The 27266-nt window shown below is 51.1% G+C and overlaps 1 protein-coding gene across 1 annotated transcript in view; it reads right to left on the bottom strand.

Moving 5' to 3' along the window:
• Positions 1–27266, bottom strand: part of LOC137346091 (butyrophilin subfamily 3 member A1-like) — a 127527-nt gene that overhangs the window by 19606 nt on the left and 80655 nt on the right. The window contains exons 6-11 of the mRNA XM_068009387.1: positions 19191–19217; positions 17385–17411; positions 7269–7295; positions 7070–7096; positions 2032–2058; positions 817–843 (exon numbers count right to left, since the gene is read on the bottom strand). Coding sequence (XP_067865488.1) covers positions 817–843; positions 2032–2058; positions 7070–7096; positions 7269–7295; positions 17385–17411; positions 19191–19217 — 162 coding nt within the window. The remainder of the gene's footprint in view (positions 1–816; positions 844–2031; positions 2059–7069; positions 7097–7268; positions 7296–17384; positions 17412–19190; positions 19218–27266) is intronic.

The raw sequence follows: 27266 nt of genomic DNA, 5'->3' as shown, positions 1-27266 counted from the left end.
CTCGACATGAAAAAAACGGGGTTAAATACAGAGTAAAGCTCCCTCTACAAAAAAAAAGGGGTTACATACAGAGTAAAGCTCCCTCTACACTGTCCCATCAAACACTCCCAAGACATGTACAGCACGGGGGTTAGATACAGAGTAAAGCTCCCTCTACACTGTCCCATCAAACACTCCCAAGACATGTACAGCACGGGGGTTAGATACAGAGTAAAGCTCCCTCTACACTGTCCCCAACAAACACTCCCAGGACAGGTTCAGCACGGGGTTAGATACAGGGTAAAGCTCCCTTTACACTGTCCCATCAAACACTCCCAGGACAGGTACAGTACGGGGTTTGATACAGGGTAAAGCTCCCTCTACACTGTCCCATCAAACATTCCCAGGACAGGTTCAGCACGGGGTTTGATACAGAGTAAAGCTCCCTTTACACTGTCCCATCAAACACTCCCACACAGGTTCAGCACGGGGTTTGATACAGGGTAAAGCTCCCTTTACACTGTCCCATCAAACACTCCCAGGACAGGTTCAGCACGGGGTTAGATACAGGGTAAAGCTCCCTTTACACTGTCCCATCAAACACTCCCAGGACAGGTTCAGCACGGGGTTAGATACAGAGTAAAGCTCCCTCTACACTGTCCCATCAAACATTCCTGGGGAAAATGTTTTCCCAATAGACCCAGCAGCAAACCCAGGACAATCCACTCCGTTTTCCTTCGTGATTCAAGAACTGACAACGCCGAATAAGAAACGTTTGCTGGTCATGAGGTGAAACCCCAAACCCAGTGTGTGAAGGATTCGTAAATAGTCTCTTACCAAATTCCTGGAGAAGTTTCTCACATTCTAGGGAGCAACACAGATAAGAGAGGAAAGTTGTCACAACAGGGACCAAGGCAAATTAATACCATGACATTACTTACACCAGAAATTTAACTGAAAAGCTGAATGTTGTTACTCGCAGAGATTTTTTGAAAAAACAATATTTTTTTTAAAAAGAAAGGATTTTCCTCTTTATCTATTAGTGGACCTTGTGTGGCATTTCTCACTGTGTTATATAGACCATATTGCACTGTGTTATCAAGCATGGTGTATTATTCCACTGCTATGGTGAACTTGTCTCTTTGAGACCAGAATGTCAAGCAGTGGAAAAACTAATAAGAAACAGGAAAAGAAGATACTGCATTTGGCGAACTGATGATTGTAGAAATGTGAACATTGGTGACTCAGCAATCAATGGTTGGTTTACAGACATTTGTTCCTTTAAGAAGGATGTGAAGTCCCCACCATTTACAGGGTGGCAGGAAGGGGGTGGTATGTGTGTTGGTGTGAAGGTTATTTGACTGCCATATAAGCAATGCCTGGTTAAAACCGCCAGATAAGTCACATTCACCCCACAGAGGATTCATGAGGACATTACAAAGGATACAAAGCTGAAGTAAAGTCCAGAAAGTGGGAGGGTAATTGTGCCCCCTCTCAGCGGGCAGACCCTGCCCCCACTAACCCTGTCCTTCTTTCCTAGACTGCTAATGTGCCTCGCCTGCCCACCTTTGCTGGCAGCGCAGACCAGTCAGGGATTCGGAGAAAATCGAATCTGTCAGTCCGGCTGCATTGGGCGATTTCAACACCCGTGTTTTTCTGGAAACCTTTTCAATTCCAGCTCCGGGATTGTTCCCAACTGGTAGGAAAATTCCCAGCAAAGTAGTTTTGCGGGACACCCCACAACCACCTCCCACCCCCGGTTCAGCGACTGATAACATTGAGCAGCTCATGTTGAAGAATTAGCTGAAGAAGCCCAGCCACTACATGCAGAGTAAGTGGGAGGTAGGGGATTATTTATCATTGCTTTCTATGGCTATGGATTGGTTTATGTAATATTGCCCAGTAGAGATGGTTTATCAACCTCGACAGTATACGTGCTACAGATGACAATTTTATTTAAAATAACATTAAGACAGTCTGACATTTAACAGAAATATAACAAGGTGAACAATCAGGGGATTTTAGTGAAGTCAGTGCGTGCTCACAGATTACCTAATTTTCCTGCATGCTTCGCGTTGTCTGAAACAGATAAACAAATAGGAAGTATATTACAGGGGGTCCAGTCGACATAAAGACTCTTCTCCTACATCCTCTTTCCCAGAAAGACAGGGAGGACCCACGTCCCACACCCTTTACTGCTTTATACCAGCCTCTCAGATTAACACCAGCTTCATTCCAATAGGGTGGGCAGGAGATGGGAATTACATCCCACCATTGCAGTGACTGTGTTCCTGCAAAATGGTTTCTACCAGCGTCGGATTCCTAAACACAGCTATCTCCCCCTCTCTCTGTCACTCTCTTACCCATGGGGTTTCCCCTCTCTCTGTCGCTCTCTTACCCATGGGATTTCCCCTCTCTCTGTCACTCTCTTACCCATGGGGTTTCACCCTCTCTCTGTCACTCTCTTACCCATGGGGTTTCCCCTCTCTCTGTCACTCTCTTACCCATGGGGTTTCACCCTCTCTCTGTCACTCTCTTACCCATGGGATTTCCCCTCTCTCTGTCACTCTCTTACCCATGGGGTTTCCCCTCTCTCTGTCACTCTCTTACCCATGGGGTTTCACCCTCTCTCTGTCACTCTCTTACCCATGGGATTTCCCCTCTCTCTGTCACTCTCTTACCCATGGGGTTTCACCCTCTCTCTGTCACTCTCTTACCCATGGGATTTCCCCTCTCTCTGTCACTCTCGTACCCATGGGGTTTCACCCTCTCTCTGTCACTCTCTTACCCATGGGATTTCCCCTCTCTCTGTCACTCTCTTACCCATGGGATTTCCCCTCTCTCTGTCACTCTCTTACCCATGGGATTTCCCCTCTCTCTGTCACTCTCTTACCCATGGGATTTCCCCTCTCTCTGTCACTCTCGTACCCATGGGATTTCCCCTCTCTCTGTCACTCTCTTACCCATGGGATTTCCCCTCTCTCTGTCACTCTCTTACCCATGGGATTTCCCCTCTCTCTGTCACTCTCTTACCCATGGGATTTCCCCTCTCTCTGTCACTCTCTTATCCATGGGATTTCCCCTCTCTCTGTCACTCTCTTACCCATGGGATTTCCCCTCTCTCTGTCACTCTCTTACCCATGGGATTTCCCCTCTCTCTGTCACTCTCGTACCCATGGGGTTTCACCCTCTCTCTGTCACTCTCTTACCCATGGGATTTCCCCTCTCTCTGTCACTCTCTTACCCATGGGATTTCCCCTCTCTCTGTCACTCTCTTACCCATGGGATTTCCCCTCTCTCTGTCACTCTCTTACCCATGGGATTTCCCCTCTCTCTGTCACTCTCGTACCCATGGGATTTCCCCTCTCTCTGTCACTCTCTTACCCATGGGATTTCCCCTCTCTCTGTCACTCTCTTACCCATGGGATTTCCCCTCTCTCTGTCACTCTCTTACCCATGGGATTTCCCCTCTCTCTGTCACTCTCTTATCCATGGGATTTCCCCTCTCTCTGTCACTCTCTTACCCATGGGATTTCCCCTCTCTCTGTCACTCTCTTACCCATGGGATTTCCCCTCTCTCTGTCACTCTCTTACCCATGGGATTTCCCCTCTCTCTGTCACTCTCTTATCCATGGGATTTCCCCTCTCTCTGTCACTCTCTTACCCATGGGATTTCCCCTCTCTCTGTCACTCTCTTACCCATGGGATTTCCCCTCTCTCTGTCACTCTCGTACCCATGGGATTTCCCCTCTCTCTGTCACTCTCTTACCCATGGGATTTCCCCTCTCTCTGTCACTCTCTTACCCATGGGATTTCCCCTCTCTCTGTCACTCTCTTACCCATGGGATTTCCCCTCTCTCTGTCACTCTCTTACCCATGGGATTTCCCCTCTCTCTGTCACTCTCTTACCCATGGGATTTCCCCTCTCTCTGTCACTCTCTTACCCATGGGATTTCCCCTCTCTCTGTCACTCTCTTATCCATGGGATTTCCCCTCTCTCTGTCACTCTCTTACCCATGGGATTTCCCCTCTCTCTGTCACTCTCTTACCCATGGGATTTCCCCTCTCTCTGTCACTCTCGTACCCATGGGGTTTCACCCTCTCTCTGTCACTCTCTTACCCATGGGATTTCCCCTCTCTCTGTCACTCTCTTACCCATGGGATTTCCCCTCTCTCTGTCACTCTCTTACCCATGGGATTTCCCCTCTCTCTGTCACTCTCTTACCCATGGGATTTCCCCTCTCTCTGTCACTCTCGTACCCATGGGATTTCCCCTCTCTCTGTCACTCTCTTACCCATGGGATTTCCCCTCTCTCTGTCACTCTCTTACCCATGGGATTTCCCCTCTCTCTGTCACTCTCTTACCCATGGGATTTCCCCTCTCTCTGTCACTCTCTTATCCATGGGATTTCCCCTCTCTCTGTCACTCTCTTACCCATGGGATTTCCCCTCTCTCTGTCACTCTCTTACCCATGGGATTTCCCCTCTCTCTGTCACTCTCGTACCCATGGGATTTCCCCTCTCTCTGTCACTCTCTTACCCATGGGATTTCCCCTCTCTCTGTCACTCTCTTACCCATGGGATTTCCCCTCTCTCTGTCACTCTCTTACCCATGGGATTTCCCCTCTCTCTGTCACTCTCTTACCCATGGGATTTCCCCTCTCTCTGTCACTCTCTTACCCATGGGGTTTCACCCTCTCTCTGTCGCTCTCTTACCCATGGGATTTCCCCTCTCTCTGTCACTCTCTTACCCATGGGGTTTCACCCTCTCTCTGTCACTCTCTTACCCATGGGGTTTCCCCTCTCTCTGTCACTCTCTTACCCATGGGGTTTCACCCTCTCTCTGTCACTCTCTTACCCATGGGATTTCCCCTCTCTCTGTCACTCTCTTACCCATGGGGTTTCCCCTCTCTCTGTCACTCTCTTACCCATGGGGTTTCACCCTCTCTCTGTCACTCTCTTACCCATGGGATTTCCCCTCTCTCTGTCACTCTCTTACCCATGGGGTTTCACCCTCTCTCTGTCACTCTCTTACCCATGGGATTTCCCCTCTCTCTGTCACTCTCGTACCCATGGGGTTTCACCCTCTCTCTGTCACTCTCTTACCCATGGGATTTCCCCTCTCTCTGTCACTCTCTTACCCATGGGATTTCCCCTCTCTCTGTCACTCTCTTACCCATGGGATTTCCCCTCTCTCTGTCACTCTCTTATCCATGGGGTTTCGCCTCATCTCTGTCACTCTCTTACCTATGGGGCTTCCCTCCTCCCTCTGTCACTCTCTTACACATGGGGCTTCCCTCCTCTCTCTGTCACTCTCTTACCCATGGGGTTTCCCTCCTCTCTCTGTCACTCTCTTACCCATGGGGCGTCCCTCCTCCCTCTGTCACTCTCTTATCCATGGGGTTTCCCCACATCTCTGTCACTCTCTTACCCATGGGGCTTCCCTCCTCCCTCTGTCACTCTCCTACCCATGGGGCTTCCCTCCTCTCTCTGTCACTCTCTTATCCATGGGGTTTCCCCTCATCTCTGTCACTCTCTTACCCATGGGGTTTCCCTCCTCTCTCTGTCACTCTCTTACTCATGGGGTTTCCCCTCATCTCTGTCACTCTCTTACCCATGGGGCTTCCCTCCTCCCTCTGTCACTCTCCTATCCATGGGGTTTCCCCACGTCTCTGTCACTCTCTTATCCATGGGGTTTCCCTCCTCTCTCTGTCACTCTCTTATCCATGGGGTTTCCCTCCTCTCTCTGTCACTCTCTTATCCATGGGGTTTCCCTCATCCCTGTCACTCTCTTACCCATGGGGTTTCCCCTCATCTCTGTCACTCTCTTACCCATGGGGTTTCCCTCCTCTCTCTGTCATTCTCTTATCCATGGGGTTTCCCTCATCCCTGTCACTCTCTTACCCATGGGGTTTCCCCTCATCTCTGTCACTCTCTTATCCATGGGGTTTCCCTCCTCTCTCTGTCACTCTCTTACCCATGGGGTTTCCCTCCTCTCTCTGTCACTCTCTTATCCATGGGGTTTCCCTCATCCCTGTCACTCTCTTACCCATGGGGTTTCCCTCCTCACCTCTGTCACTCTCTTTTCCATGGGGTTTCCCTCATCCCTGTCACTCTCTTACCCATGGGGTTTCCCTCCTCTCTCTGTCACTCTCTTATCCATGGGGTTTCCCCTCATCTCTGTCACTCTCTTACCCATGGGGTTTCCCTCCTCTCTCTGTCACTCTCTTACTCATGGGGTTTCCCCTCATCTCTGTCACTCTCTTACCCATGGGGCTTCCCTCCTCCCTCTGTCACTCTCCTATCCATGGGGTTTCCCCACGTCTCTGTCACTCTCTTATCCATGGGGTTTCCCTCCTCTCTCTGTCACTCTCTTATCCATGGGGTTTCCCTCCTCTCTCTGTCACTCTCTTATCCATGGGGTTTCCCTCATCCCTGTCACTCTCTTACCCATGGGGTTTCCCCTCATCTCTGTCACTCTCTTACCCATGGGGTTTCCCTCCTCTCTCTGTCATTCTCTTATCCATGGGGTTTCCCTCATCCCTGTCACTCTCTTACCCATGGGGTTTCCCCTCATCTCTGTCACTCTCTTATCCATGGGGTTTCCCTCCTCTCTCTGTCATTCTCTTATCCATGGGGTTTCCCTCATCCCTGTCACTCTCTTACCCATGGGGTTTCCCCTCATCTCTGTCACTCTCTTATCCATGGGGTTTCCCTCCTCTCTCTGTCACTCTCTTATCCATGGGGTTTCCCTCATCCCTGTCACTCTCTTGCCCATGGGGTTTCCCTCCTCTCTCTGTCACTCTCTTATCCATGGGGTTTCCCTCATCCCTGTCACTCTATTACCCATGGGGTTTCCCTCCTCATCTCTGTCACTCTCTTACCTATGGGGTTTCCCTCCTCACCTCTGTCACTCTCTTATCCATGGGGTTTCCCTCCTCACCTCTGTCACTCTCTTATCCATGGGGTTTCCCCTCTTCTCTGTCACTCTCTTACCCATGGGGTTTCCCTCCTCTCTCTGCCACTCTCTTATCCATGGGGTTTCCCCTCTCTCTAATACTCCCTTATCCATAGGGTTTAATTTTCTTACCTATCTCCATTTGTAGAGTTTTATACTCTGAAAAAAAAAAGAAAAACCCGTCAGTTAAATGACAAACTTGATTTTCATTTGATAGATTCTGTTTGCAGGCTGTCTGACACCAGATGCTAAGTCAATGGACACACAGACACCCGGGTGGGTGGAAGGAAGTACAATGCGTGACCCTGTCACAGGGTCTCCGGTCACTTACTTTCTTTCGCTTTCTCTGTTTGTTCCTCTGAAAGTCAGAAAGAAATCCGTGTTAGTCATTCTGGTAAATGCTGAGGAACGATGTTGTGTTTGTATAGCACTTTCCACAGTGGCCGACTGTCTCCGAGTGCCTTATAGTATTAGAAGTACTTTGTAAACGTAGCAGCCAATGTGTACACAGCAAGATCCCACCAACAACAATGAATCTGTTTGCTGATGTTGGTTGTAAAGGAAGTAGATTTTCATTGTCTTTCCTCAGGGTGGTGGAAGTGGAGACAATCGATGATTTCAAAAGGAAATTGGATGGGTACTTGAGGGAAATAAACTTGCAGGGCTATGGGGATTGAGTGCTGGTGTGAAACTGACTGGATAGCGCCACAGAGAGCTAGCATGGACTCAATGGGCCGAGTGCCCTCCTTCTGTGCTGTAAATGACTCTATGACTTCAAGCGCCTGACAGCCAATGAAGTACTTTTTGAAGTGTCATCACTGTTGTACTGCAGGAAACCCAACAGCCAATTTGTGCACAGCAAGCTCCCACAAACGGCAGTGATAATGACCAGATAAGCTATTTTTTTCATAATACCAATCGAGGGATAAACATTGGCCAGGACGCTGGGGAGAATGTCCCTACTCTTCTTCTGAAATAATGACAATGAGATCTTTCACATCTATCTGAGAGGGCCTAGGTTAACGTCTCATCTGAAAGACGGCACCTCCGACAGTGCAGCACTCCCTCAGTACCGCACTGGGACTGTCAACCTGGTTCTATTCCATGAGTGGGCCTTGAAACCACAAGCTTGCAGCTCACTTAATGCCCAACCTCAATGAAAGGGTGAGATATTCACAAGGTCTCCCCATCCCCCCTGTTCAATTGCCTCACTCAAAGCTGGTCACGCTGATGACAGAGGAGTAACAGGTAGATTTCACATCTCTCCACCATTCCTCTCTTGCTACTCTCTAGCCTCTGGTGTCCTTCTCTGGCTCTTGTAATTTGGGTTGTAATAAGAGAGGGAGCTGTTACTGATGTTCTAACCCCATCCCTATCATATCACAGGACTGCCCTTCTAAAATATATACTTCATTGTCTGGGAGTTACATTGGGACCGCCTGATGTTGTGAAACTTGCTACATAAAGTTTGTGTTTCTTTGCAATGGAAACTGCAGTTACACTCTACTGCCAGTGGGGGCGCTTGACTTCAGCTTCTCATTCCCAGCTCCCCAGTCCGTCCAACTCCACTGGACCTTCCAATTTGGACTGAAATGTGGGGGACTTTCTTCACTCAGAGGGTTGTGAATTTTTGGAAATCTTGACCCCAGGGAGCAGGGTACGCTCCATCGCTGAGTATATTCAAGACAGAGATCAATCGATTTTTGGACAGTAGGGGATACGGGGATAGTGCGGGAAGGTGGAGTTGAGGGACAGGGGGATAGTGTGGGAAGATGGAGTTGAGGGACAGGGGATAGTGCGGGAAGGTGGAGTTGAGGGACAGGGGGATAGTGTGGGAAGATGGAGTTGAGGGACAGGGGATAGTGTGGGAAGGTGGAGTTGAGGGACAGGGGGATAGTGCGGGAAAGTGGAGTTGAGGGACAGCGGAATAGTGAGGGAAGGTGGAGTTGAGGGACATGGGGGACAGTGCGGGAAGGTGGAGTTGAGGGACAGGGGGATAGTGCGGGAAGGTGGAGTTGAGGGACAGGGGGATAGTGTGGGAAGATGGAGTTGAGGGACGGGGGGATAGTGCGGGAAGGTGGAGTTGAGGGACAGGGGGATAGTGTGGGAAGATGGAGTTGAGGGACGGGGGGATAGTGCAGGAAGGTGGAGTTGAGGGACACGGGGATAGTGCGGGAAGGTGGAGTTGAGGGACACGGGGATAGTGCGGGAAGGTGGAGTTGAGGGACACGGGGATAGTGCGGGAAGGTGGAGTTGAGGGACAGGGGGATAGTGAGGGAAGGTGGAGTTGAGGGACACGGGGATAGTGCGGGAAGGTGGAGTTGAGGGACGGGGGATAGTGAGGGAAGGTGGAGTTGAGGGACAGGGGGATAGTGAGGGAAGGTGGAGTTGAGGGACAGGGGGATAGTGCGGGAAGGTGGAGTTGAGGGACGGGGGATAGTGTGGGAAGGTGGAGTTGAGGGACAGGGGGATAGTGCGGGAAGGTGGAGTTGAGGGACAGGGGATAGTGCGGGAAGGTGGAGTTGAGGGACAGGGGGATAGTGCAGGAAGGTGGAGTTGAGGGACAGGGGGATAGTGCGGGAAGGTGGAGTTGAGGGACAGGGGGATAGTGAGGGAAGGTGGAGTTGAGGGACAGGGGGATAATGCGGGAAGGTGGAGTTGAGGGACAGGGGATAGTGCGGGAAGGTGGAGTTGAGGGACACGGGGATAGTGCGGGAAGGTGGAGTTGAGGGACAGGGGGATAGTGCGGGAAGGTGGAGTTGAGGGACAGGGGGATCGTGAGGGAAGGTGGAGTTGAGGGACAGGGGGATAGTGCAGGAAGGTGGAGTTGAGGGACAGGGGGATAGTGCGGGAAGGTGGAGTTGAGGGACACGGGGATAGTGCGGGAAGGTGGAGTTGAGGGACAGGGGGATAGTGCGGGAAGGTGGAGTTGAGGGACAGGGGGATCGTGAGGGAAGGTGGAGTTGAGGGACAGGGGGATAGTGCAGGAAGGTGGAGTTGAGGGACAGGGGGATAGTGCGGGAAGGTGGAGTTGAGGGACAGGGGGATAGTGAGGGAAGGTGGAGTTGAGGGACAGGGGGATAATGCGGGAAGGTGGAGTTGAGGGACACGGGGATAGTGCGGGAAGGTGGAGTTGAGGGACAGGGGATAGTGCGGGAAGGTGGAGTTGAGGGACAGGGGGATAGTGAGGGAAGGTGGAGTTGAGGGACAGGGGGATAGTGAGGGAAGGTGGAGTTGAGGGACAGGGGAATAGTGAGGGAAGGTGGAGTTGAGGGACACGGGGATAGTGCGGGAAGGTGGAGTTGAGGGACGGGGGATAGTGAGGGAAGGTGGAGTTGAGGGACAGGGGGATAATGCGGGAAGGTGGAGTTGAGGGACAGGGGGATAGTGCAGGAAGGTGGAGTTGAGGGACAGGGGGACAGTGTGGGAAGATGGAGTTGAGGGACACGGGGATAGTGCGGGAAGGTGGAGTTGAGGGACAGGGGGATAGTGCGGGAAGGTGGAGTTGAGGGACAGGGGGACAGTGTGGGAAGCTGGAGTTGAGGGACAGGGGAATAGTGAGGGAAGGTGGAGTTGAGGGACACGGGGATAGTGCGGGAAGGTGGAGTTGAGGGACAGGGGAATAGTGAGGGAAGATGGAGTTGAGGGACAGGGGAATAGTGAGGGAAGGTGGAGTTGAGGGACACGGGGATAGTGCGGGAAGGTGGAGTTGAGGGACAGGGGGATAGTGTGGGAAGGTGGAGTTGAGGGACAGGGGGTCAGTGCGGGAAGGTGGAGTTGAGGGACATGGGGGACAGTGCGGGAAGGTGGAGTTGAGGGACAGGGGAATAGTGAGGGAAGGTGGAGTTGAGGGACAGGGGGTCAGTGCGGGAAGGTGGAGTTGAGGGACATGGGGGATAGTGCGGGAAGGTGGAGTTGAGGGACAGGGGAATAGTGAGGGAAGGTGGAGTTGAGGGACACGGGGATAGTGTGGGAAGGTGGAGTTGAGGGACACGGGGATAGTGCAGGAAGGTGGAGTTGAGGGACAGGGGAATAGTGAGGGAAGGTGGAGTTGAGGGACACGGGGATAGTGCAGGAAGGTGGAGTTGAGGGACAGGGGAATAGTGAGGGAAGGTGGAGTTGAGGGACATGGGGGATAGTGAGGGAAGGTGGAGTTGAGGGACAGGGGGATAGTGCGGGAAGGTGGAGTTGAGGGACAGGGGGATAGTGAGGGAAGGTGGAGTTGAGGGACAGGGGGATAGTGCGGGAAGGTGGAGTTGAGGGACAGGGGGATAGTGCGGGAAGGTGGAGTTGAGGGACAGGGGGATAGTGAGGGAAGGTGGAGTTGAGGGACAGGGGGATAGTGAGGGAAGGTGGAGTTGAGGGACAGGGGGATAGTGAGGGAAGGTGGAGTTGAGGGACAGGGGAATAGTGAGGGAAGGTGGAGTTGAGGGACACGGGGATAGTGCGGGAAGGTGGAGTTGAGGGACAGGGGGATAGTGCGGGAAGGTGGAGTTGAGGGACAGGGGGATAGTGAGGGAAGGTGGAGTTGAGGGACAGGGGGATAGTGAGGGAAGGTGGAGTTGAGGGACAGGGGGATAATGCGGGAAGGTGGAGTTGAGGGACAGGGGGATAGTGCGGGAAGGTGGAGTTGAGGGACAGGGGGACAGTGTGGGAAGATGGAGTTGAGGGACAGGGGAATAGTGAGGGAAGGTGGAGTTGAGGGACATGGGGGACAGTGCAGGAAGATGGAGTTGAGGGACAGGGGATAGTGTGGGAAGGTGGAGTTGAGGGACAGGGGATAGTGAGGGAAGGTGGAGTTGAGGGACAGGGGGATAGTGAGGGAAGGTGGAGTTGAGGGACAGGGGATAGTGTGGGAAGGTGGAGTTGAGGGACAGGGGGATAGTGTGGGAAGGTGGAGTTGAGGGACACGGGGATAGTGCGGGAAGGTGGAGTTGAGGGACAGGGGATAGTGCGGGAAGGTGGAGTTGAGGGACAGGGGAATAGTGAGGGAAGGTGGAGTTGAGGGACATGGGGGACAGTGCAGGAAGATGGAGTTGAGGGACAGGGGATAGTGTGGGAAGGTGGAGTTGAGGGACAGGGGATAGTGAGGGAAGGTGGAGTTGAGGGACAGGGGGATAGTGAGGGAAGGTGGAGTTGAGGGACAGGGGATAGTGCAGGAAGGTGGAGTTGAGGGACAGGGGATAGTGCAGGAAGGTGGAGTTGAGGGACAGGGGGATAATGCGGGAAGGTGGAGTTGAGGGACAGGGGGATAGTGCGGGAAGGTGGAGTTGAGGGACAGGGGATAGTGCAGGAAGGTGGAGTTGAGGGACAGGGGGATAATGCGGGAAGGTGGAGTTGAGGGACAGGGGGATAGTGCGGGAATGTGGAGTTGAGGGACAGGGGATAGTGCGGGAAGGTGGAGTTGAGGGACAGGGGATAGTGCGGGAAGGTGGAGTTGAGGGACAGGGGATAGTGCGGGAAGGTGGAGTTGAGGGACAGGGGATAGTGCGGGAAGGTGGAGTTGAGGGACAGGGGGATAGTGCGGGAAGGTGGAGTTGAGGGACAGGGGATAGTGAGGGAAGGTGGAGTTGAGGGACGGGGGATAGTGAGGGAAGATGGAGTTGAGGGACAGGGGGATAGTGCGGGAAGGTGGAGTTGAGGGACAGGGGGATAGTGCGGGAAGGTGGAGTTGAGGGACAGGGGGATAGTGCGGGAAGGTGGAGTTGAGGGACAGGGGGATAGTGCGGGAAGGTGGAGTTGAGGGACAGGGGATAGTGCGGGAAGGTGGAGTTGAGGGACAGGGGATAGTGCGGGAAGGTGGAGTTGAGGGACAGGGGATAGTGAGGGAAGGTGGAGTTGAGGGACAGGGGGATAGTGCGGGAAGGTGGAGTTGAGGGACAGGGGGATAGTGCGGGAAGGTGGAGTTGAGGGACAGGGGATAGTGAGGGAAGGTGGAGTTGAGGGACAGGGGGATAGTGAGGGAAGGTGGAGTTGAGGGACAGGGGGATAGTGCGGGAAGGTGGAGTTGAGGGACAGGGGATAGTGCGGGAAGGTGGAGTTGAGGGACAGGGGATAGTGAGGGAAGGTGGAGTTGAGGGACAGGGGGATAGTGAGGGAAGGTGGAGTTGAGGGACAGGGGGATAGTGCGGGAAGGTGGAGTTGAGGGACAGGGGATAGTGCGGGAAGGTGGAGTTGAGGGACAGGGGATAGTGCGGGAAGGTGGAGTTGAGGGACAGGGGATAGTGAGGGAAGGTGGAGTTGAGGGACGGGGGATAATGCGGGAAGGTGGAGTTGAGGGACGGGGGATAGTGCGGGAAGGTGGAGTTGAGGGACGGGGGATAGTGAGGGAAGGTGGAGTTGAGGGACAGGGGGATAGTGCGGGAAGGTGGAGTTGAGGGACAGGGGATAGTGCGGGAAGGTGGAGTTGAGGGACAGGGGATAGTGCGGGAAGGTGGAGTTGAGGGACACGGGGATAGTGCGGGAAGGTGGAGTTGAGGGACAGGGGGATAGTGCAGGAAGGTGGAGTTGAGGGACAGGGGGATAGTGCGGGAAGGTGGAGTTGAGGGACAGGGGGATAGTGAGGGAAGGTGGAGTTGAGGGACGGGGGATAATGCGGGAAGGTGGAGTTGAGGGACAGGGGGATAGTGCGGGAAGGTGGAGTTGAGGGACACGGGGATAGTGCAGGAAGGTGGAGTTGAGGGACAGGGGGATAGTGCGGGAAGGTGGAGTTGAGGGACAGGGGGATAGTGAGGGAAGGTGGAGTTGAGGGACAGGGGGATAGTGCAGGAAGGTGGAGTTGAGGGACAGGGGGATAGTGCGGGAAGGTGGAGTTGAGGGACAGGGGGATAGTGAGGGAAGGTGGAGTTGAGGGACAGGGGGATAATGCGGGAAGGTGGAGTTGAGGGACACGGGGATAGTGAGGGAAGGTGGAGTTGAGGGACAGGGGAATAGTGAGGGAAGGTGGAGTTGAGGGACGGGGGATAGTGCGGGAATGTGGAGTTGAGGGACACGGGGATAGTGCGGGAAGGTGGAGTTGAGGGACAGGGGATAGTGCGGGAAGGTGGAGTTGAGGGACAGGGGGATAGTGAGGGAAGGTGGAGTTGAGGGACAGGGGGATAGTGCAGGAAGGTGGAGTTGAGGGACAGGGGGATAGTGCGGGAAGGTGGAGTTGAGGGACAGGGGGATAGTGAGGGAAGGTGGAGTTGAGGGACAGGGGGATAATGCGGGAAGGTGGAGTTGAGGGACAGGGGATAGTGTGGGAAGGTGGAGTTGAGGGACAGGGGATAGTGCGGGAAGGTGGAGTTGAGGGACAGGGGGATAGTGAGGGAAGGTGGAGTTGAGGGACAGGGGGATAGTGCAGGAAGGTGGAGTTGAGGGACAGGGGGATAGTGCGGGAAGGTGGAGTTGAGGGACAGGGGGATAGTGAGGGAAGGTGGAGTTGAGGGACAGGGGGATAATGCGGGAAGGTGGAGTTGAGGGACACGGGGATAGTGAGGGAAGGTGGAGTTGAGGGACAGGGGAATAGTGAGGGAAGGTGGAGTTGAGAGACGGGGGATAGTGCGGGAAGGTGGAGTTGAGGGACAGGGGGATAGTGCGGGAAGGTGGAGTTGAGGGACACGGGGATAGTGAGGGAAGGTGGAGTTGAGGGACACGGGGATAGTGAGGGAAGGTGGAGTTGAGGGACAGGGGGATAGTGTGGGAAGGTGGAGTTGAGGGACAGGGGATAGTGCGGGAAGGTGGAGTTGAGGGACACGGGGATAGTGCGGGAAGGTGGAGTTGAGGGACAGGGGATAGTACGGGAAGGTGGAGTTGAGGGACAGGGGGATAGTGAGGGAAGGTGGAGTTGAGGGACACGGGGATAGTGCGGGAAGGTGGAGTTGAGGGACAGGGGGATAGTGTGGGAAGGTGGAGTTGAGGGACAGGGGATAGTGCGGGAAGGTGGAGTTGAGGGACACGGGGATAGTGCGGGAAGGTGGAGTTGAGGGACAGGGGATAGTACGGGAAGGTGGAGTTGAGGGACAGGGGGATAGTGAGGGAAGGTGGAGTTGAGGGACACGGGGATAGTGCGGGAAGGTGGAGTTGAGGGACAGGGGGATAGTGTGGGAAGGTGGAGTTGAGGGACAGGGGATAGTGCGGGAATGTGGAGTTGAGGGACAGGGGATAGTGCGGGAAGGTGGAGTTGAGGGACAGGGGATAGTGCGGGAATGTGGAGTTGAGGGACACGGGGATAGTGCGCGAAGGTGGAGTTGAGGGACAGGGGGATAGTGAGGGAAGGTGGAGTTGAGGGACAGGGGGATAATGCGGGAAGGTGGAGTTGAGGGACACGGGGATAGTGCGGGAAGGTGGAGTTGAGGGACAGGGGGATAGTGCGGGAAGGTGGAGTTGAGGGACAGGGGATAGTGCGGGAAGGTGGAGTTGAGGGACACGGGGATAGTGAGGGAAGGTGGAGTTGAGGGACAGGGGATAGTGCGGGAAGGTGGAGTTGAGGGACAGGGGATAGTGAGGGAATGTGGAGTTGAGGGACGGGGATAGTGCGGGAAGGTGGAGTTGAGGGACAGGGGATAGTGAGGGAAGGTGGAGTTGAGGGACACGGGGATAGTGCAGGAAGGTGGAGTTGAGGGACAGGGGGATAGTGTGGGAAGGTGGAGTTGAGGGACAGGGGATAGTGCGGGAATGTGGAGTTGAGGGACAGGGGATAGTGCGGGAAGGTGGAGTTGAGGGACAGGGGATAGTGCGGGAATGTGGAGTTGAGGGACACGGGGATAGTGCGCGAAGGTGGAGTTGAGGGACAGGGGGATAGTGAGGGAAGGTGGAGTTCAGGGACAGGGGGATAATGCGGGAAGGTGGAGTTGAGGGACACGGGGATAGTGCGGGAAGGTGGAGTTGAGGGACAGGGGGATAGTGCGGGAAGGTGGAGTTGAGGGACAGGGGATAGTGCGGGAAGGTGGAGTTGAGGGACACGGGGATAGTGAGGGAAGGTGGAGTTGAGGGACAGGGGATAGTGCGGGAAGGTGGAGTTGAGGGACAGGGGATAGTGAGGGAATGTGGAGTTGAGGGACGGGGATAGTGCGGGAAGGTGGAGTTGAGGGACAGGGGATAGTGAGGGAAGGTGGAGTTGAGGGACACGGGGATAGTGCGGGAAGGTGGAGTTGAGGGACACGGGGATAGTGCGGGAATGTGGAGTTGAGGGACGGGGATAGTGCGGGAAGGTGGAGTTGAGGGACAGGGGATAGTGAGGGAAGGTGGAGTTGAGGGACAGGGGATAGTGAGGGAAGGTGGAGTTGAGGGACAGGGGATAGTGCGGGAATGTGGAGTTGAGGGACGGGGGATAGTGCGGGAAGGTGGAGTTGAGGGACAGGGGATAGTGCGGGAAGGTGGAGTTGAGGGACAGGGGATAGTGAGGGAAGGTGGAGTTGAGGGACAGGGGATAGTGCGGGAAGGTGGAGTTGAGGGACAGGGGATAGTGCGGGAAGGTGGAGTTGAGGGACAGGGGATAGTGCGGGAAGGTGGAGTTGAGGGACAGGGGATAGTGAGGGAAGGTGGAGTTGAGGGACAGGGGGATAGTGAGGGAAGGTGGAGTTGAGGGACAGGGGATAGTGCGGGAAGGTGGAGTTGAGGGACAGGGGATAGTGAGGGAAGGTGGAGTTGAGGGACAGGGGATAGTGCGGGAAGGTGGAGTTGAGGGACAGGGGATAGTGCGGGAAGGTGGAGTTGAGGGACAGGGGATAGTGCGGGAAGGTGGAGTTGAGGTAGGAGATCAACCATGATTGTATGGAATGGGGGAGCACACTGGAGGGGCTGAATGGCCTACTCCAGCTCCTTATGTACTTCATTAGCTGTAAAGTGCTTTGGGACATCCTGAGAGAGCGAATGGCGCTACAGAGATGCAAGTCTTTCTTCGTCGACAAACTATTAAGACATTAATGGCAAGATAATCAATTTATTACATGTTCTATCTCCAGCGTCCAGTTACAGTTTAGAAACATTCTTCTCTCCAACTGACTTTTATATTCTTTCATGGGATGTGGGCGTCACTGGCAAGGCCAGCATTTGTTGCCCATCCCTAACTGCCTTCGACAACTGAGTGGCTTGCTAGGCCATTTCAGAGGGCATTTAAGAGTCAACCACATTGCTGTGGGTCTGGAGTCACATGTAGGCCAGACCAGGTAAGGACGGCAGATTTCCTTCCTTAAAGGACATTATTGAAGCAGATGGGTTTTTACAACAATCAATGGTAGTTTCATGGCACCATTACTGAGATAGCTTTTATTAAATAGCTTTTATTTTTATTAATAAATTGAATTTAAATTGCGTGATGGGATTGGAACCCAGGTCTCCAGGGAATTAGCCTGGTCCTCCGGATTACTAGCTCAGTGATATTACCACTAAACCAACTCCCTTCACGACTGCAGCTCCAGTCCACTGAGTTTCTAATGACTATCATATCTAACGCTCCGTTACTCACCAATTACACCCCGCAGCTTGTTATTTTCTGTAACAAATGAAAAGAAAACAATAAATCAGCCGCAGCTCCTTCCTCCTCACCTCAACTGGATTTCTTTCAAAACAAACCAACCCTCTCCTACTGGCTCAGCCTGTCGGATACAGAGTAGATGCAGGGAGACTGTCTGCACTGGCGGGAGGCTTGGTAACTGATCTAAAATAATCGGCAAAAGAGCCAAAGGAGAGATGAGGAGAAGTGTTTACTTCACACAGAGAGTTGTTGTGATCTGGAATGAGAGGGTACTGCAAGCAGGTAGAATAGTCCAGTTCAAACGTTCAAAAGCAAATTGGATAGATAATTGGAAGAGGAAAAGACTGAAGGACCATGGGGACAGAGCAAGGAGACAGGGACCAATTGGATAGGTCTTTCAAATGATTCAATGGGATGAATGGTCTCCTTCCATACTGCTTGATTCTAGCTGATCTCACGCAGTTGAAATCTCTAATTAGCCTCAGAATCCTGGTGAGTTTAGGCCCCAGATACTGGTTACTTTCCAATAACCTTTCTGGGTCAGAGAAGGAGAGCGAGAGAGTGAGCGATTGAAGGAGAGAGAGACTTAGAGGTAAAAGTGAGGAATAGAAAGAGAGAGCAATCAACAGTTAAAAAGAGAGAGATTGAAAGAAAGAAAGGGAGAGAGAGAGAGAAACAGAGAGAAATACACCACCAAAGTGCGAGGCAATGGCCATCTCCAACAAGAGAGAATCTCACCATCTCCCCTTGGCATTCAATGGCATTACCATCACTGAATTCCACCCCCTCCCATCTACAAGATGCACTGCAGCAACTCACCAAGGCTCCTTAGACAGCACCTGAAAAACTCACGACCTCTACCACCCAGAAGGACAAGGGCAGCAGATGCATGGGAACACCACCACATACTAGATCCCCTACACGCCACACACCATCCTGACTTGGAACTATATTACCTTTCCTTCACTGTCGCCGGGTCAAAATCCTGGCATTCCCTCCCTAACAGCACTGTGGGTATACCTACCCCAAATGGACTGCAGAGGTTCAAGAAGTCAGCTCACCACCACCTTCTCAAAGGCAATGAGAGATGGACAATAAATGCTGGCCTGGCCAGTGACACCCACATCCCAAGCAAGAGAGAAGTGGGAGAAAAAGGGAGAGAGTGAACAAGTGAAAGGGAGAAAGTGAAGAAAAAGATACAGTGGGAAAAAGAGAAAGGGGGAGAGAGTGAAAGGGAGAGAGAGAGAGAGAGCAAGAGAGAGGAAGGGAAAGGGAGAGAAGGTGGGAAAGGAAAGGAAGAGAAGGAGAGGGAGAGAAGGAAGAGAAGGAGAGTGAGAAAAGGAGACGGAGTGGAGGAGCGGGAGCAGAGGAGAGGAGGGAGAAGGAGAGGGAGGGTAATGAGAATAAGGGAAATGACAGGGAGGGAAAGATGAGGGAGGGAAAGGAATGTGAAGGAGGAAGGAGAGGAGAGGAGGAGACAAAGAACGAGAGGGAGAAAAGGAGAGGGAGTGATGGAGAGAGAAGGAGTGGGAGACAGTGAGAGAAGTGGACACTGCACAATGTGTGAGGGTAAAATGAGGAATATACAGAGCAGTCCATTCTCAGCAGCTCCTGATTGTTGCTCAATACAGCAGTGCATAGAACGGGATCTGGGACTCTCTCTGGACAATATACTAAGATTCAGGATGACGGAAGGGAGTGGGAAATCCCGGGAAGATGGAACATCTACAAATCTAGCATGAGACAATGTAACATTTCAATATCTCCGAGGGAATAAAGCTGCTAAACATCTCTTACCAATGAGACCTGTAGAATTCAGAAGCGCTGGAAAATAAAATCACATAAATTAATTAGTGTAAGAGACACTGTAAATATGAAATATACTCTCACCATCAAACTGTACCAAACACACTCCCCCCTACACTCTCCCTGACAAACTGCAGCAAACACACGCCCCATTACACTCACTGTCAGACTGCAGTGAACACAATCCCCATTATACTCTCACTATCAGACTGTAGTGAACACAATCCCATCACACTCTCACTGTCAGACTGCAGTGAACACAATCCCCATTAAACTCTCACTGTCAGACTGTAGTGAACACAATCCCCATCACACTCTCACTGTCAGACTGCAGTGAACACAATCCCCATCACACTCTCACTGTCAGACTGTAGTGAACACAATCCCCATCACACTCTCACTGTCAGACTGCAGTGAACACAATCCCCATTAAACTCTCACTGTCAGACTGTAGTGAACACAATCCCCATTATACTCTCACTATCAGACTGCAGTGAACACAATCCCCATCACACTCTCACTGTCAGACTGCAGTGAACACAATCCCCATTAAACTCTCACTGTCAGACTGTAGTGAACACAATCCCCATTATACTCTCACTATCAGACTGCAGTGAACACAATCCCCATCACACTCTCACTGTCAGACTGTAGTGAACACAATCCCCATTACACTCTCACTGTCAGACTGCAGTGAACACAATCCCCATTAAACTCTCACTATCAGACTGTAGTGAACACAATCCCATCACACTCTCACTGTCAGACTGCAGTGAACACAATCCCCATTAAACTCTCACTGTCAGACTGTAGTGAACACAATCCCCATCACACTCTCACTGTCAGACTGCAGTGAACACAATCCCCATCACACTCTCACTGTCAGACTGTAGTGAACACAATCCCCATCACACTCTCACTGTCAGACTGCAGTGAACACAATCCCCATTAAACTCTCACTGTCAGACTGTAGTGAACACAATCCCCATTATACTCTCACTATCAGACTGCAGTGAACACAATCCCCATCACACTCTCACTGTCAGACTGCAGTGAACACAATCCCCATTAAACTCTCACTATCAGACTGCAGTGAACACAATCCCCATCACACTCTCACTGTCAGACTGCAGTGAACACAATCCCCATTAAACTCTCACTGTCAGACTGTAGTGAACACAATCCCCATTACACTCTCACTGTCAGACTGCAGTGAACACAATCCCCATTACACTCTCACTGTCAGACTGCAGTGAACACAATCCCCATCACACTCTCACTGTCAGACTGTAGTGAACACAATCCCCATCACACTCTCACTGTCAGACTGCAGTGAACACAATCCCCATCACACTCTCACTGTCAGACTGCAGTGAACACAATCCCCATTACACTCTCACTGTCAGACTGTCATGAACACAATCCCCATCACACTCTCACTGTCAGACTGTAGTAAACACAATCCCCATTACACTCTCACTGTCAGACTGCAGTGAACACAATCCCCATCACACTCTCACTGTCAGACTGCAGTGTACACAATCCCCATTAAACTCTCACTATCAGACTGCAGTGAACACAAACCCCATCACACTCTCACTGTCAGACTGCAGTGAACACAATCCCCATTAAACTCTCACTGTCAGACTGTAGTGAACACAATCCCCATTACACTCTCACTGTCAGACTGCAGTGAACACAATCCCCATCACACTCTCACTGTCAGACTGCAGTGAACACAATCCCCATTACACTCTCACTGTCAGACTGTCGTGAACACAATCCCCATCACACTCTCACTGTCAGACTGTAGTAAACACAATCCCCATTACACTCTCACTGTCAGACTGCAGTGAACACAATCCCCATCACACTCTCACTGTCAGACTGCAGTGAACACAATCCCCATTAAACTCTCACTGTCAGACTGTAGTGAACACAATCCCCATTACACTCTCACTGTCAGACTGCAGTGAACACAATCCCCATCACACTCTCACTGTCAGACTGTAGTGAACACAATCCCCATTACACTCTCACTATCAGACTGCAGTGAACACAATCCCCATCACACTCTCACTGTCAGCCTGCAGTGAACACAATCCCCATTAAACTCTCACTGTCAGACTGCAGTGAACACAATCCCCATCACACTCTCACTGTCAGACTGCAGTGAACACAATCCCCATTACACTCTCACTGTCAGACTGCAGTGAACACAATCCTCATCACACTCTCACTGTCAGACTGCAGTGAACACAATCCCCATCACACTCTCACTGTCAGACTGTAGTGAACACAATCCCCATTACACTCTCCCTGACAAACTGCAGCAAACACACGCCCCATTACACTCTCACTGTCAGACTGCAGTGAACACAATCCCCATTACACTTTCACTGTCAGACTGTAGTGAACACAATCCCCATTAAACTCTCACTGTCAGACTGCAGTGAACACAATCCCCATTAAACTCTCACTGTCAGACTGCAGTGAACACAATCCCCATTAAACTCTCACTGTCAGACTGCAGTGAACACAATCCCCATCACACTCTCACTATCAGACTGCAGTGAACACAATCCCCATTATACTCTCACTATCAGACTGTAGTGAACACAATCCCCATCACACTCTCACTGTCAGACTGCAGTGAACACAATCCCCATCACACTCTCACTGTCAGACTGCAGTGAACACAATCCCCATCACACTCTCACTGTCAGACTGCAGTGAACACAATCCCCATTAAACTCTCACTGTCAGACTGCAGTGAACATAATCCCCATCACACTCTCACTGTCAGACTGCAGTGAACACAATCCCCATCACACTCTCACTGTCAGACTGTAGTGAACACAATCCCCATTATACTCTCACTATCAGACTGTAGTGAACACAATCCCCATCACACTCTCACTGTCAGACTGCAGTGAACACAATCCCCATCACACTCTCACTGTCAGACTGCAGTGAACACAATCCCCATTAAACTCTCACTGTCAGACTGCAGTGAACACAATCCCCATTACACGCTCACTGTCAGACTGCAGCAAACACACACCCCATTATACACTCACTATCAGACTGTAGTGAACACAATCCCCATTACACTGTCACTGTCAGACTGCAGTGAACACAATCCCCATTACACTTTCACTGTCAGACTGTAGTGAACACAATCCCCATCACACTCTCACTGTCAGACTGCAGTGAACACAATCCCCATTACACTGTCACTGTCAGACTGCAGTGAACACAATCCCCATTACACTTTCACTGTCAGACTGTAGTGAACACAATCACCATTACACTTTCACTGTCAGACTGTAGTGAACACAATCCCCATCACACTCTCACTGTCAGACTGCAGTGAACACAATCCCCATCACACTCTCACTGTCAAGCTGTAGTGAACACAATCCCCATTACACACTCACTGTCAGACTGTAGCCTGCACACTCCCCATCACACTCTCACTGTTAGACTGTAGTGAACACAATCACCATTACACTTTCACTGTCAGACTGTAGTGAACACAATCCCCATCACACTCTCACTGTTAGACTGTAGTGAACACAATCACCATTACACTTTCACTGTCAGACTGCAGTGAACACAATCCCCATCACACTCTCACTGTTAGACTGTAGTGAACACAATCCCCATTACACTCTCACTGTCAGACTGTAGTGAACACAATCCCCATTAAACTCTCACTGTCAAGCTGTAGTGAACACAATCCCCATTACACTCTCACTGTCAAGCTGTAGTGAACACAATCCCCATAACACACTCACTGTCAGACTGTAGCCTGCACACTCCCCATTACACTCTCACTGTCAGACTGTAGCGAACACAGTCCCCATTACACTCTCACTGTCAAGCTGTAGTGAACACAATCCCCATTACACACTCAGTCAGACTGTAGCCTGCACACTCCCCATTACACTCTCACTGTCAGACCGTAGCCTGCACACTCCCCATTACACTCTCACTGTCAGACTGCAGTGAACACAATCCCCATCACACTCTCACTGTCAGACTGTAGTGAACACAATCCCCATTACACTCTCACTGTCAAGCTGTAATCACTCTTCCCAATACATTCTCACTGTCACATTATAGCAAACACACTCCCCATTACACTCTCACTGTCAGACTATAACCTACACACTCCCCATTACACTCACACTGTCAGCCTGTAGCCAACACACTCGCTATTACACTGTCATTTTCAAACTGTATTTAACACACTCCCCATTAAACACTCACTATCAGACTGTAGTGAACACACTAGCCATTACACTCTCACTGTCAGACTGCAGTGAACACAATCCCCATCACACTCTCACTGTTAGACTGTAGTGAACACAATCCCCATTACACTCTCACTGTCAGACTGTAGTGAACACACTCCCCATTACACTCTCAATGTCAGACTGCAGAAACACAATCCCCATTGCACTCTCACTGTCAAGCTGTAGTGAACACAATCCCCATTACACACTCAGTCAGACTGTAGCCTGCACACTCCCCATTACACCCTCACTGTCAGACTGTAGTGAACACAATCCCCATCACACTCTCACTGTCAGACTGTAGCCTGCACACTCCCCATTACACTCTCACTGTCAGACTGCAGTGAACACAATCCCCATCACACTCTCACTGTTCGACTGTAGTGAACACAATCCCCATTACACTCTCACTGTCAAGCTGTAGTGAACACAATCCCCATTACACTCTCACTGTCAAGCTGTAGTGAACACAATCCCCATTACACACTCACTGTCAGACTGTAGCCTACACACTCCCCATTACACTCTCACTGTCAGACTGTAGCCTGCACACTCCCCATTACACTCTCACTGTCAGACTGCAGTGAACACAATCCCCATCACACTCTCACTGTCAGACTGTAGTGAACACAATCCCCATTACACTCTCACTGTCAAGCTGTAGTGAACACAATCCCCATTACACTCTCACTGTCAAGCTGTAGTGAACACAATCCCCATTACACACTCACTGTCAGACTGTAGCCTGCACACTCCCCATTACACTCTCACTGTCAGACTGTAGCGAACACAATCCCCATTACACACTCAGTCAGACTGTAGCCTGCACACTCCCCATTACACTCTCACTGTCAGACTGTAGTGAACACAATCCCCATTACACTCTCACTGTCAGACTGTAGCCTGCACACTCCCCATTACACTCTCACTGTCAGACTGCAGTGAACACAATCCCCATCACACTCTCACTGTCAGACTGTAGTGAACACAATCCCCATTACACTCTCACTGTCAGACTGTAGTGAACACAATCCCCATTACACTCTCACTGTCAGACTGCAGAAACGCACTCCCCATTACACTCTCACTGTCAGACTGTAGTGAACACAATCCCCATCACACTCTCACTGTCAGACTGTAATCACTCTTCCCAATACATTCTCACTGTCACACTATAGCAAACACAATCCCCATTACACTCTCACTGTCAGCCTGTAGCCAACACACTCGCTATTACACTGTCATGTTCAAACTGTATTTAACACACTCCCCATTAAACACTCACTATCAGACTTTTGCAAACACAATCCCCATTACACTCTCACTGTCAGACTGTAGCCAACACACTCGCTATTACACTGTCATGTTCAAACTGTATTTAACACACTCCCCATTAAACACTCACTATCAGACTTTTGCAAACACAATCCCCATTACACTCTCACTGTCAGACTGTAGTGAACACACTCCCCATTACACTCTCACTGTCAAGCTGTAATCACTCTTCCCAATCCATTCTCACTGTCACACTATAGCAAACACACTCCCCATTACACTCTCATGTCAGCCTATAACCTGCACACTCCCCATTACACTCACACTGTCAGCCTGTAGCCAACACACTCGCTATTACACTGTCATTTTCAAACTGTATTTAACACACTCCCCATTAAACACTCACTATCAGACTTTTGCAAACACAATCCTCGTTACACTCTCAGTCAGACTGCAGTGTACAGCCTCCCCATTACACTCTCACTGACAGACTGCAGTGCACAGATTCACCATTACACTCTCACTGTCAGACTGCAGTGTACAGATTCACCATTACGCTCTGTCTGACTGCAGTGTACAGACTCCCCATTACACTCTCACTGTCAGACTGCAGTGTACAGATTCACCATTATTCTCTCACTGACAGACTGCAGTGTACAGATTCTCCATTACACTCTCACTGTCAGACTGCAGTGTACAGATTCACCATTACACTCTCACTGTCAGTCTGTAGCCTGCACACTCCCCATTATTCTCTCACTGTCAGATTGTAGCCTGCACACTCCCCATTACTCTCTCACTGGCAGACTGTAGCCTGCACACTCCCCATTACTCTCTCACTGTCAGACTGTAGCAAACATAATCCCCATCACACACTCACTGTCAGGCTGTAGTGAACACACTCCCCATTGCACTCACACTGTGAAGCTGCAGTGATACTCTCCCCATTACACTCACACTTTCAGACTGTAGCCAACACACTCCCTATTACACCGTCATTGTCAAACTATAATGAACATACTCCCTGTTAAACTCTATCAGACTGTACAAAACACAATCCTCATTACACTCTCACTGTCAGACTGTAGTGAGCACAATTACCATTCCACTGTCACTGTCAGATTGTAGCAAACACAATCATACTGTAGTGAACACACACCCTATTACATTCTCACTGTCAGACTGTAGAAACACACTCCCCATTACACTCTCACTGTCAAACTGTAGTGAACACACACCCTATTACATTCTCACTGTCAGACTACAGTGAACACACAACCCATTACACTCCCAATGTCAGACTGTAGAAACACACTCCCCATTACACTCTCACTGTCAGACTGTAGTGAACACAATCCCCATCACACTCTCACTGTCAGACTGTAATCACTCTTCCCAATACATTCTCACTGTCACACTATAGCAAACACACTCCCCATTACACTCTCACTGTCAGCCTATAACCTACACACTCCCCATCACACTCTCACAGGCAGGCTGTCGTGGACACACTCCCCATTACACTCTCACTGTCAGACTGCAGAAACACAATCCCCATTACAATCTCACTGTCAGACTGCAGAAACACAATCCCCATTACACTCTCACTGTCAAACTGTAGTGAACACAATCCCCATTACACACTCAGTCAGACTGTAGCCTGCACACTCCCCATTACACCCTCACTGTCAGACTGTAGTGAACACAATCCCCATCACACTCTCACTGTCAGACTGTAGCCTGCACACTCCCCATTACACTCTCACTGTCAAGCTGTAGTGAACACAATCCCCATTACACTCTCACTGTCAAGCTGTAGTGAACACAATCCCCATTACACACTCACTGTCAGACTGTAGCCTGCACACTCCCCATTACACTCTCACTGTCAGACTGTAGCCTGCACACTCCCCATTGCACTCTCACTGTCAGACTGCAGTGAACACAATCCCCATCACACTCTCACTGTCAGACTGTAGTGAACACAATCCCCATTACACTCTCACTGTCAGACTGTAGTGAGCACAATCCCCATTACACTCTCACTGTCAAGCTGTAGTGAACACAATCCCCATTACACACTCACTGTCAGACTGTAGCCTGCACACTCCCCATTACACTCTCACTGTCAGACTGTAGCGAACACAATCCCCATTACACACTCAGTCAGACTGTAGCCTGCACACTCCCCATTACACTCTCACTGTCAGACTGTAGCCTGCACACTCCCCATTGCACTCTCACTGTCAGACTGCAGTGAACACAATCCCCATCACACTCTCACTGTCAGACTGTAGTGAACACAATCCCCATTACACTCTCACTGTCAGACTGTAGTGAACACAATCCCCATTACACTCTCACTGTCAGACTGCAGTGTACAGACTCCCCATTACACTCTCACGGTCAGACTGCAGTGTACAGATTCACCATTACGCTCTGTCTGACTGCAGTGTACAGACTCCCCATTACACTCTCACTGTCAGACTGC

The sequence above is a fragment of the Heterodontus francisci genome, chromosome 29 (genome assembly GCF_036365525.1).
Source record: "Heterodontus francisci isolate sHetFra1 chromosome 29, sHetFra1.hap1, whole genome shotgun sequence".
NCBI classification, from domain to species: domain Eukaryota; kingdom Metazoa; phylum Chordata; class Chondrichthyes; order Heterodontiformes; family Heterodontidae; genus Heterodontus; species Heterodontus francisci.
This window is presented reverse-complemented; position numbering and strand designations above follow the sequence as displayed.